Below are 13051 nucleotides of genomic sequence, written 5' to 3' on the forward strand. Positions count from 1 at the left end.
GGCAATAAATCGTTTCCCTGAAAGATTTAGGTGTCCTGTGGCTGCTATCTGGTGCGAGCGCCTCATTCCTTTCTTTAAAAAAAACCCACTAACACATTTCTTATTTTAACAAATTTTATAACTTAAAACTATATTTAACACAGTACTTAAGAGAATGAATACAGCATTTCTTTCTAACACAACACATATAACATTCATTTCAGTATTTGTGAAAAGCCAATCATATAATACATGCATTTTTCACAAAGGGTTATGTTCAGCCCTTAGTAAAGAATTCAGTTAAAGATTAGCGAGGTGATGCTAATTTGGCTTGTACGCTAATTCGGTCCTGTCCCTGAAATTCTTTCCCTGTGTGCTTTAATCCTCACTTTGTGTAAGGGAATCTGATCAGCGGGCTTCGTTTACCTCTGTATCCCTTCTTCCTCTCAGCGATGGTGCCGAGGCAACTCTTGGATGTCAAACTTAGGCTCCTTCCCCTCCGGACACGCCAGCTCCCCTCGGTGGGGAGCGGTCGCTCACAGGGAGGGCTCCTGCCCTCGCCGGAACCTTCGTGAGGGAGGGTGGCGGCTCGCGCGCGGTGGGTGCGCCACTCCCCGGGCGCGGCTCCCCGCGCGCCGCGCCGAGGCCGTGCCGCAGCCCCGCCTCGATGGCTCCCTCTCCCGGCGCCTCCCTGTCCCGGTGCCTCCCCTTCCCGCGCCGCGAGACCCGGCTCCGCTCGGGAATCCCCTCCGCGCGCCGGGGCGGGGCGCGCCGTGACGCCACGGGCGCGCAGCGTCAGAGGCGGCCCGTATCGGCGGCGCGCGGGGCGGGCGCGCGCGGGGCCATGGCGGCGGGGTACCAACAGCGGCCCAACGGCGGCGGCGCCCCCGGCGCCCTGCCCGACCCCTCCTTCCTGTGGAGCGTCTTCCAGAGGTGAGCCGGCCGCCACCGCCGGGCCGCGGGCAGCGAGCCCCGCGGGCAGCGGGCACGGGGAGGTACCGGAAGCGGGTCGGGGGCTGCGCGAGTCCGGGCACCGGCCCGGCGCATCCCGCGCGGGGTTTGGCTGCCGGGGCAGCGCTGTGGGCAGCGCGGTGCATTCCCCGTGGCAGGGTCTGCAGGGAAGGGCTGGGGAGGAGTAAATGTGGCTGTGTCTTATAACGAGGGGAAAGGGGGTCGGTGGGACGGTAATCTTGAAAGCGCTGAAGTAATTTTTAGCCTGAGGTTGCAGGAAGGATAGTTAGGTGTGGAGGATCAGTGTAGCAGCACAGGGAAGGTTTGTAAAAAAAAATCGGATAAATGGTAATGGGAGACTTAAAAGCTACCAATGACACGACATAGCTGCACCAGGGGACGTTTAGGTTGGATATCGGGAAGAATTTCTTGTCAGCAAGGGTGGTTGGACATTGGAACGGGCTGCCCGGGGAGGTGGTGGTGTCACCGTCCCTGAGGTGTTTGAGGAAAGCAGGGACGTGCAGGTGGTGTTGGGTCACAGGTTGGACTTGATGATCTCAGAGGTCTTTTCCAAGCTAAGGGATTCTGTGAAGTATTCTCTTGAATTCTCCTGGAACAGAGGGACCTGCAAGGGAGTTAGCAGCTTGTGCTAAACAAACACACTGGCAAGATCCTATCAGTAAGGAAGCCAAAGGAGATTTCCCAACTATGTCTTGTTGAGGAAACTGGGGAGGTGCCTACGTTGGATCCATTTTAATGAGAGATGAGTCAAGACAGATCTTCTGACACAAGCAGCATCAAGAAGAGGTTAAGCAGCAGACAAAGAGTACTAAGTTTCTAAAACTGGCTGATATTTACAGAGTGACTCAGGAATGTAGCAGCTTACTTACCCAGCCTGCTGTAAAACAACTTCCTCTGAGGACTCGGCAGAGGCATGCATGAAGCCGTTTCTGTTTTTAAAGGGTCCAGAAACAGATCAGCAATCTGGCTTCTGCACCAGGAAAATCAGTAAAAATATTTTAAATAATGTAGTTTGTCAGGACAGTTGCATGGCTTTTGTTGAAAACATTCCTTCTGGCAGACTGCTGTATAAATTCTGGACTGTGTTTGGTAAGGATTGGATAGAGATATGATGACTGGAATTGGAGCAATTCATATAATCTGTATGCTTTCCAAAAATACTCCCAACACTATCAAAAGACCCTTGATGAAGTTCAGTAAAGGTGGAATGAATGGAAGCATTCTTCAGTGAGTGGAAAACTGACTGAAGGGTGTGTGTGTGGTCGTGCACCACATGGACAGATGGAGCTCTCCTGGGATCTTTGTGTAATCTGTTCAGGAGCAGCTGGGGAAAGAGAGTAGGTGTAGGTTGGATGGTGGGAAGAGGTTTTACACTGTGGGCGTGGTGAGGCACTGGAACTGGTTGCCCAGAGAAGCTGTGGCTGCCCCATTCCCTGGAAGTGTTTAAAGCCAGGCTGGATGGAGCTCTGAGCCATCTGGTGTAACTGAAGGTGTCCCTGCCCACAGCCAGGGGATTGGAACTTGGTGATGTTTTAGGTGCCTTTCAACCCAAACCATTCTGTGGTTCTCTGGTTCTGTGAAAAGAGATCAGGTGATGTTTGCTGATTCCTGCAGTAGCTGAGGCCTGTGAATGTTTGCAGGGGCACCTTGCAGTCCTGAATGACTGGGCTGTACCAGCCTGTCATGGCCAGATCATGATCCCTGTGTGACAGATGATCCCCATATGTCAGGTGGAATCCAGAGCAGAAACCTGATGTCCATGAGGAAAACCCATTCTAATTTTGCATAATTTCATTTATAAAAGGAATGTGCTGACTGATGATGCTCAGGAGCAAGATAAGTAGGTCATAATGCATTTTCATGAAAATATCAGCTTAGGACTTGGTAACAGCTCATAAAAGGTAAAAAATGTTCACAATACTAAGAAGAGAAACAGATTATAAAGGGGAATATCTATTTGTAATTGAAGTCTTTGCAATTTATGCTTGCAATTTTAGTGCTGCATGCAGGTTACATAATTCTTGGAGATGGGGAAGGAAGCAATAGAATGAACTGAAAGTGTTTAGAAAAAGACAGCAAGAACTAAAGGAAATCATCTTCTGTGAACAGGGGTCAGCTGAGTGGGACTCTGGTTGGGGTAGTAAATGAGGGGAAATGAAACTGTCATTCCAAGGGGAGCATCCTTGTATGAAATGAAGTCCCCACCACTTTCAGATACCCTTCTAAAGAAGTCATTATCATTCTTTATTTGGGCAGAAAGTACTTAATTCATTAATTTTGGCATAGAGCTTGAATCATTAAGACAATGGACTGTGAAGGCTCAGTGGAAGCTGGAACCTGCCTGTGCTTTTTTCCTCTTTGAACCCCTGTGAACTCCGGCAAGCGATCTGAGTACTTTGGTCACATTAGTGACTTACTCTCCATTGCCAGCATGTGAGAGAGGCTGGGTGACAAACCTGTTGCTCCAGTTTGTGAAACAGATAGCTCACTACTGTGGCATTAGGCATTTTGTGGATTTAACCAGCATGGTGCTCTGCAGTTCTCTGAAACAGAAATAAATAGAAATACTTCCTTGTGGAGAGCAAGCCCAGACTGTTTCATTGTCAGTGTTTCTGTGTGTCTCTTCACTCATAAGTCTTGCAGTTTTCTTTGGAGCTTTTATCATGTTCCAGAGACTTTTCAGGAAAATAATAATCTCATCTGGTGAGTAAGAAGCAGAATGTCAAAGTCCTCAGTAAGTGGAAGCTGTTCATTTCAGCCATTTAAAGCTTACTACCTGGTTTGGTTTTGTTTTGTTTTTCTTTTCCCAGAGTTGATAAAGACAGGAGTGGAATAATATGTGATAATGAACTTCAGCAGGCATTATCCAATGGTAAGTCTGTCAATGAGCAGTGAGGTAGTTCATTGTAAACTTCATGAGAAATTTGTTGTGAGAGTGGTTACTTGATGCTGTGATTCTTTGTATGGAAGGGGGTGGGAAGTGTTCCTACCACTCACTAATTACTATTTAATCTACAGCAAAAGGCTGGAAAGGGAAAAAATGAACAATCCTTGTGATTTTTTTGTTTGTTTGTTCTAAACTGAGTATCTGTTGTAACCATTACTGGTCTGTATTCTGAGGAATGAGGGTGTGCACATCCCTTTTTTCCCAGCTCTGCTTCCTAGAAATCATAACCAGTGATTCATATATTCCTTGCTCATCACTACTGAACCTTTGTTTTTTTTAACCAGAACCAGTGTATAACCTGGGCAAAGCTGTTTACAAACAGCCTTTTCATTGCACATAATTTATTTTTCATACAGTATGGTGCAGGAAATAAAGTATGTTTGGGTTTTTCCTAACAGAGTAGAAAGATGCACTCTAGTATTAAAACTTCCTAGTAGTCATTTCCTTGTTGTAATACTCAAAGAAACTAGGGTATTGTCAAATAACTCATGGAAACAAAAAATAAAACATTTTTCCAGTAGCCTATTTTTGCTTTCTTCCCATGACTCAGGATGGGTAGGGTTGTACTCTGTGGGGTTTTTTTCTGTTTGGAAATCTGAAAAAATGGCATATTCAGGCTGTTTGCCCACCTTTGAGTCCATACCAAGTTTCTCTTCTCCCAGAGTTTATTCCTTTATCCCTCCTGTGCTTTGTGACTGAGAGGGCTTAAACTGATGTTGTGAGCTGCAGCACACACTGGCTGAAGGGCCCATTTTTGTCAGTAATTGCCTGACTTGAAATAAGTTTATAAGGTTCTGTTCAGTAAAACTGCAGTAACTGAACTGGATGTACTAGAATATTTGTTTAATGATGTATCTGATAAATTAAAAGCAATGTGTTGTGGCTGCCAGAACTGATCCATAATTAAAATTTTGAATAAAATCTTTAGCAAAAACTAAGTTAAATTAAGTCACCATTTCCATTTAGATTACAGTGCTGTTTAGAACTGTGAGAAACTGCCATTTTAAATTTTACCTGTTTTAAATTTCATATATTTTAAATATTTTCTCATATGAACCTGCCATTTTTAATTTTATGTATTGTAAATATCTCATGTGAGTGAATTTAAGGTAATAGGCAGTGATGAATATCTGAGCTCTTTTCTTTCCTTATTTACAGTGTAGATTAGCAGTTTCAGTGCTTTGCAGTTATGAAGAATGCCTACCAAGTGTTAGACAAAATATTTACAGAACTGTAAGCTTCCTGCATTTCAAGAGATTCTAGATCTCGTACACCAAAGTCACTAACAATTCACTATATTATTTTCAAAATACATCCTCTAGTGGTTGTTTGTGCATGGCTGTCCTGCAATTTAACATGGGCTAAAATAATGTTATGTGTTTATTTCTAAAACATTAAAAAATTCTACAATGTGCTCATTGACATTTGAAGTTCAGTGTGGTTTTGACAATTTGACATTTTCAGCCTGTGAAGTTTATGCAGATAACAGTGTGCTTACATGGGAGGGGCTGACCATCACTTTGTCTGTTTGAACAATAAAATCCTTTGCTTCCTTCTTGTTTTCCTCTGTGCTGCTGTGGGAAGTTAACACTAGAGTCAGGAGAGCAGAGACAGGGACAGTCTGCACTGTTTATTGGAACAGGGTGAAATCAGTTCTTCACCTCTGGAGGTGCTCAGATTTCATTCTGTGGTGGCTCTATGAATCACTTGAGTGTTTCAAGATGAAATAAGTTAACTTTCAGACTGTATTTTCACTTTTTCCTCTTATTCTGTTCCGTGTTAAATCCTAGCACCTTATTAATTCCATTATTTCTTATTTTTTTGAGGAGACACGCAGCTCTAAGGTATGGAAATTCTCTGTCTAAAATACTGCTTCAACATTTTCAGAGCCATTTTTCCTTTTCTCTTTATGCGCAGATAGTCTCAGGGCCTGCCTGCAGTGCAGGGCTCTCCCTGTGAGTGACATCACTGCCGTGAGCCAGCAAAGCCAAGGGCCGGATCCCAGGGATCCCAGCCCGGCCCTTCTGCCGGGATTTGCGCTCGCCTGACCCAGCCCTGGGAGCGCCTCTGCTCTGCCCTGGGCTCCTGCAGGCAGCCACAGCCAGGTCATTATGTGCTGCTTCTGCTCCTGGTGCCTTCACAGGCTCATGGTGAAATTCTAGATGAGGCACGGGAGTCCTTTGTTTAAAGCTTAATGCTTCCTAGGCTTGGGAATGCTCTCAGCCAAGTCAAAATAATTTCATAATGACAAGCCTCTAAATACTCAGAGAAGTACGGAGCTGCTCTCCAGATGATTACTGCTCAGGCCCTTTCAAGCAGCAGCATTTCTTGGTCTAAAAATACTAATGCAAACTAACACTTAATTGTTTTAGCAGTGGATTAGGTGGGATTTGTACTGAACTACTCTAAGCTGCAATGTATGGTTATGCCATGTTAGGAACTCCTTCTGTCAGAAGCGAAATGCCCTGGAGTAGTCCTGTAAAAGGGAAATGAGCAGATGGGTTTTTACTGAGGAACAGATATGAGGGCTTGATTGAGTTACAATTTAGAACACTTCTGCTCCTGTCAGTAGAAAAGAGGTACTTCAGTTTAGATCTTGATTTTTGTCCAATACTTCCTGACAGCCTGGGATGAAAAAGTCCTTCTAAGACCTTCCAAGGTTTGTTAAGATTTTTTTGTTGCAGCCTTAAAATGCTGATTTCTGTGTGGTATTTGGGAAGCACTGCTCTGAAGTCATCTCTGAATGGTGAGACTTTCTTACTTCCAAGCAGCCTTATTTTTTAATATGCCTGTTCCATGTCACATAGCTCTGAATTCACTGTTCTTAACTGATTTGTTTGTTTGTTTGTTTTGCATTTTTTTAAGCATTGAGGAATTCTTAATTGTCAACTAAGTAATTCTTTCTGTTTCAGGAACGTGGACTCCATTTAATCCAGCAACAGTCAGATCAATTCTTGGTGAGTGTAGTTGTGTGATGTGGCATAGTCCTAAGATAATGTTTTGTGATCTGCTCAGCTGATTGATTGAGAATGCTCTCAATTGCTACACTGTTTTGTTGTTTTTTCCTCAGAGTGCCCAGCAGCAGTAAGTTAAATTATTTTCTCTTTTGATTAATAGAGAATGCCCTTTGCATACGCACATGTGCACTTGTCAAAATAGCTTGAGAAAATGTTACTGCATAATTGATTAGATAATAAATGTAATTTATGCATGAGGAGATTGTTATCCTAAATTTTCTAAAAAGATATTATGTAAGTTGTCTTGGGAAGTAGTTTTTCCTATCTTGAATTTAAGCCTTTGTTTTACTCTAAAAATACCAAACAGAAGCTTTACAAAGCTTGAATTCTGTTAGTGTCTAAACTAATTGCCAGTAATGTGGAAGGTGCTGGTGATAGAACAGAAGGATGAAGATTCAAGCACAAGAAACCAAATCTTTTCTGTCACACAGTTCATAAATCCAAGGACTACATTTTTTGCTTTGTTCTCAATAAGTGTTCAGCAGCAGCCTGAGTTCCATTGCTGGATGACATGTAAAGATAACAGCATGAGTAAATCAAATGCAGATGAATATCCCAGCACTGTTGGAAATTATGTAAGACTTTTTAATGTGTCCTTGGAAAAGAACAGTCCACCCCTCTGCCCATTTTGATTATTACTGGATGATCAATCAAGCCCTCAGTATTTTTGAACTGAAAATTAAAAACTAGGAAAAATAAACATTCTGTGATTTATTCTGGTATTTTTATCTTGGTTTATTTTTTTTCCTTCAGTGGATGACTGCTGCGTTTTCTTGGCAGGACTTTGCAAATTACCACTTGCATTTTAGCAGTTTCTTTTCTCTCTTCAGTACCTTCCACAGAGCACTCTTGATATCTACTTAAAGTCCTGGCAGATCTTGCTGAGGAGTTGTATGACTAAGGTTTTATATGTGTTTCTTACTTTTTATTTCAGGCATGTTTGACAGAGAAAACAAAGGGGGTGTGAACTTCAATGAATTCACAGGAGTCTGGAAATACATCACAGACTGGCAGAATGTCTTTCGAACGTATGACAGAGACAATTCTGGAATGATTGACAAAAATGAACTAAAGCAAGCACTAACAGGTTTTGGTAATTCATTAGTAATTACAGTTTTTATGACTAGGTTATGTCATAGAATGAGCTGCTTACTGGTGCTGTTGCAGAGCTGTACTGCTCTGACAAATGTCACTAAAAATGAGGTAGGTGAAGGGCAGCTTTCCTTTTAGGCATAAGCTACCTTTTAACAATGTCCATGCCAGAGGCATATGTTTTTTAAAGCTCTTTTCTTAAATAGAGGAAAGGAAAACATTCCTGATACATGTCCTGACACATCCAGTTCCAGTCTCCTCTGTGACTAGCTCTGAGGGTTACCAGTGTATCAGGCTAAGTCTGAACTAACAGGGTACTTGATAGAACTTGCCACCTTTTAAACAAGGCCAGCTCTCCGTGCTGTGAGAGCATTCTGATGGCTAAGGAACTTTCATTCCAGTCACTTCACCTGTAAAGACTTGAACTGCAGCCCTAAACCATTCCCTCAATCAAACAGTCACCTTAATCTGTAATTATAGTTAATGTGACTGTATATAATTATTATTGAGCATGGGTTTCATTGCATGCATCTTAGTTTACCAAAAAATAGTCATTGTAACTCCTTACCGTTTTCTGGTTTTGTTACACATGCCTGCTAAACAACCTTGTTCTTTTTATAGAAGGACTGCAGTAATTGAAACCTTCTAAAGTATTTCTCTTTTTCCAAGGTTACCGACTCTCTGATCAGTTCTATGATATCCTTATTCGGAAATTTGACAGACAAGGAAAAGGACAAGTTGCTTTTGATGATTTTATTCAGTGCTGTGTTGTTCTACAGGTAAGAAAAGAGATGTACTTTGATGTCAATTGAAAAAAAAATGCCTTTTCTTAAGCTTTTCTGGTTCTCACTTTAACAGTGGATCAGAACTTGCTTTTATTTATAGTAAGCCATTTGAACTAAGTGTATGCTAAGTCCTAGAAACATCTTTGTGTATTGGTCTTCATTAGCAATTCCTTTGTGTCTCAAGTAAATTTGATACAATGGGTGAGGGACAAAAAAGTGTAGAATAGTATCAGTGTTTGACACTCTCTGTTAGTTTAATACAGACTTCAGAGCTGATCTTGCAAGGGTAATGGTAAAAATACACAAAAAACTTTCCAGTCTTTCAGTGACACAGAGAGTGAGAGAGAGAACATGGAGGGAAAGCAGTTCCCTGTAAAAGTCACATCTCTGTTATTTAGACACATCAGTCACCTTTGCATTCATTTGTAATACAAGGCAATTATGGTTAGTTGTGGTCTTGAACTCTGCTAAAAAGGGCTTTAAATGGAATAATCACTCAGCTGATGTTAATGAAACCATGCTGGCAGTTGTTCTGGTCCTTTGTACTGCCTGGCATCTCTGGGGTTATACAGAGACACCTCAGATGGCAATGGCACATGAAGCATATTTGCCTAGAAGGCAAGATATGCACAAGGTATGCATTGGATTCTGTTTCCAGATGACTCAAACACTGCATTGTTTTTCCCCCTGCTTTAAAGCCAGTTATAAAAAGCTGTCTGGTCTATACAGAAGGTAACTTTAAGTATTGCATTATTATTGCAGTGAGCTGTTTTATATATAAAGACTGTAAAATGGCTACAGGGGGGATGAACAGAAAGGGTTCATAAAGCCCAGGTGGCAAGGGGAGTGTGTTGCAGTCTGAAGCTTCCCCTAGAACAAAAGTGTCTATTATTATTTTTTCTCTCCTCCTCAGAGGCTGACTGATGTGTTTCGTCGATACGACACTGACCAGGATGGCTGGATCCAGGTGTCCTATGAGCAGTACCTTTCCATGGTCTTCAGCATTGTATGACATGGATAACCAGGAATTGCACACTGGCATTACATAGACTGGAGTTGCCAAATCATACTCTACTGAATAAGATTATTTATGTATTATAATGGATGTAACATCACATTCTTAAATTTTGTATGTTGGTAATCATCGTCAGAATCTGTACTTGAGTTGGTTTTATTTTGTATTATTGTATGATATGACCATCTCTGCTTACTGTAGTACAGAAAGCACAGAATCTAGATTTAACCAGTACAATGTTGAACTCTTACACATATCCTTACCTCTTACACATATCCTGCATGGGAAAAATGACTCTTTAGAAATGCCAAATTAAAATCATGCTTGTTAGTGTATATCAGTTGAAAGCCAGAAGTTGCACAACATGTTTTGCATGTGCCTTACTTTTATAAGAGTTTAATGTATTAATTTTTAAATACAGAATTTAAAATTAAGTAAAAATACCAGGTCAACTTTTAGTCTGTTTCACTTTTGTGCAGCTTTAAGGGGATGGTGATTTTATTTCTGTATTCTCATTTTCTACTATTCAGGGATCTCTCCACTTGGATGGGCTTTTTGATTTTATTTTCTAGCTGCCTCCTTTCAGGGTGTCTTTGGGATGGCTTCAAATACAACTTCTCACCTGTAAAAAAGGTCACACTGCATCTCCCTTGAGAAGTTCCCCTGAAAAATTAACTCTGACTCTGAATTTGCTCCTTTTGCTTAGTTGTCTCATTTGACATCAGAAGTCTTCCTTTTTGTGCTGAAGCACTTATTTGAAGTGGCCTTGAATTGACAGTCAGACAGTCTTGTAACTTTGCCCTACATCTCACCATTTCCAGCTAATGAGAGAGTGGAAAAACTCAAGCAAGACAAGTAATGACTGTCACACACCATCTCTTGCAGTAACTCTTGGAGGAAGCAAAGACAACGAGAGTTACAATGTTACTTCCATGTGACCCTGAGATTGGCTCAGATGGTCACAGAATGGCACAAATAACACCAAGGTCACACGTTCAGTCTCTGTATGGTCCATTCACTGAACAGCTGGACTTAGTGATTCTTGTGGACTCTTTCCAACTCAGATGATTCTGAATCTGTGTCTCACCCACACTAGAGTGTCTGGTGTCAGCGTGAAGGCAGCAAAGTGGCAACTGTGCAACTGTTACAAAGCATTTGTCATGTAAAGAAGCTGCTACTATTTGTCAAGTGATACGCAGAGCCTTAGTGACAGCTCAACAACACTGAACACTCTTCTGGTGTCAAGTATGTGGGGGAAAACCTATGGACCCCAGAGCATAAGCACCCTGAAACAAGGAGATGGCCCAAAGCACTCTGGGTGTCCTCACCCAAAAGGCAAGGAATTGGTTTTGGGTGAGGAGGGAGATCAGGAGTAACAACCAGTGTCAGAAACCACCTCATCCAACAGCTGTGAAAGTTACTTACCTTGAAGAAAACAAGGGAAAAATACTTCCACCAGTTACTCTTTGAACCTTCCCTTCCTGGAAGGCTGAGATAACTATATATGCTCTCTCCAGAAACAAAACAGAAGAGAATGCTTTTGAGAATTTCTGGGCTCAAAAGAGTTCCTCTGTTTCTTTCCACTAAGGAAGCTGCCCCTCTGGATCATACATCCAGATAAAATCCAGTAATTCCGGGAAGTGTTTTGAGGAGTAAGTCCATGGTACAAACTAAGAAACTGCAATCTGAGAAACTTCCCAAGTTGTCTGCCCTGAAAGATGCTTCCATGTCCAGCTGGCCTTGTTGTATTTCACTGCCCTTGGTGCAGAACAGCTGATTCCAGCACTTCCTAAAGGAGCATCACTGATGGAGAGAATCATCAAGGTGGCTCTGGATTGGAACAACTCTTGTCCCACTGGGAAACACACTTCTAAAGGTGTGAAAGCAGGTACACCACAGACCAAGAAACTGACTAAAAGCAAACCATTTATTCCCAGTCCAAGACATGTTCCAGTCTGGGTTTTTGTGACTGGCTTTTTAAGGAAATTGGAAATTTGCTCCAAAGGCTCAGGTGCATTCTGAGAACTACTGCCTCCATGCCAAGGCCTGTGATGTAGCTGCAGTGGTGCTGATGGGTGCCAGGCATCCTGCTGCTCTGCAGGCTGGCAGGAGCTACTTTGTGAGGTGGTTTCTTAAAGAAGGACTGGAGTCTAGACAGAGTTCTGCTCCAATTCTATACTACTTAGGAGCAAGATATGGCAAAGGGCTTTCTCGGCAGTAAGAAGTACTCAGCACTCTACAGTTCAGGAAAGCTTTAGTAAATCAATGCTGTCTTACTACTCCAACTCCAACAGCAAGAACTGTTTCCCCAATGCAGGACTCTGCACAACAACAAAGGAAGGACAGTAACTGTTGCCCAGAAGGAAAAACTACAGAACCTGTAGGTGCAAAAAGCATCTAATTTGGGTGGAGCTCATCCAGCTACTGTGTGTCACTGCGGTATACAGTGATGGCAGTAAAATCCAAAAGGGAGTGAGAAATGAGGAAAAGAGTTCTCTGCAACAACCTCAAATGAAAAGGTCTTAACTTGAACTGACAGAGTTGCAGCAGTAATATTTCCTAGCAACATTTTTTTCTACAGTTTCAGAATTTTAGTTGCACTACACTTCCTGTGAGGAAAAAATGATGCTAGTAACACTTGTGTAAATAACTTCTGGTAATTTTTAAATGTAGATGTAATAACAAATCAATCCTACAGACTTGTAAATCAAAACTCTAGCAGACACCTGTGGTAGAAAAATTGTTTTTCAACAAGAAGGCTGAGTATGTAATTCAGTGCATGGAGGTGTATGGCACAACTATGAGGTGTGTGATGTTACAAACCACTCCAACACTTCAGTAAGTATGAGCAGTGAACAGGAATGAAACACAGTGAACAGGAACAAAAAAGGAAAGCAGATCTTTTCAGATGCAGAAACAAAGTAATGACAGAAGGAAAATTTTAGGGAATTGAGTTTACTTATGCTCAATAATAAATTATTTGGAATTGAGTTTTTATTAAAATTTACATAACAAGATCCAAAATGTTTTATGACAGCTCATGAAGACTAACCCTGCTTCAGCACAAGTATTTAATGCACAGAGACACAGTTCCAGCATGGGTGAGAAGAAAAATGATAGTTCACAATGCAGCAGTGAAAAGGAAAACAGACACAGGAGTAAACTGTCTCACTTTACTTCTTTTCTTCAGTTCCATGTAAGCTGGTTTTAATTACATAGAGCAGATACCTAAAGCCAGGCATTC

General features: G+C 42.0%; 1 protein-coding gene across 2 annotated transcripts; it reads left to right on the forward strand.

The window, feature by feature from the left end:
- The first annotated feature begins 748 nt into the window (after window positions 1–748).
- PDCD6 (programmed cell death 6) lies at window positions 749–10265 on the forward strand. 2 transcript variants are annotated; one of them, XM_059467842.1, is made up of 6 exons: window positions 749–912; window positions 3762–3823; window positions 6811–6855; window positions 7850–8002; window positions 8677–8786; window positions 9706–10265. In XM_059467842.1, exons 1-6 carry the CDS (start codon window positions 824–826, stop codon window positions 9802–9804), a joined length of 558 nt encoding a protein of 185 aa, XP_059323825.1. In that variant the 5' UTR covers window positions 749–823; the 3' UTR covers window positions 9805–10265. The 2 variants fall into 2 exon arrangements, with proteins under 2 accessions (XP_059323825.1, XP_059323815.1); XM_059467832.1 differs by having other exon boundaries at window positions 750–912; window positions 7850–8008.
- Window positions 10266–13051: the final 2786 nt, after the last annotated feature.

The sequence above is a fragment of the Ammospiza nelsoni genome, chromosome 1 (genome assembly GCF_027579445.1).
Source record: "Ammospiza nelsoni isolate bAmmNel1 chromosome 1, bAmmNel1.pri, whole genome shotgun sequence".
NCBI lineage: Eukaryota > Metazoa > Chordata > Aves > Passeriformes > Passerellidae > Ammospiza > Ammospiza nelsoni.

Coding starts and splice junctions, on each gene's coding strand:
- PDCD6 (XM_059467832.1), top strand. CDS start 824: ATGGCGGCGGGGTACCAACAGCGGCCCAACGGCGGCGGCGCCCCCGGC. Junction 913..3,761: donor CTGTGGAGCGTCTTCCAGAG/GTGAGCCGGCCG, acceptor TTCTTTTCCCAG/AGTTGATAAAGACAGGAGTG. Junction 8,009..8,676: donor GCAAGCACTAACAGGTTTTG/GTAATTCATTAG, acceptor TCTTTTTCCAAG/GTTACCGACTCTCTGATCAG.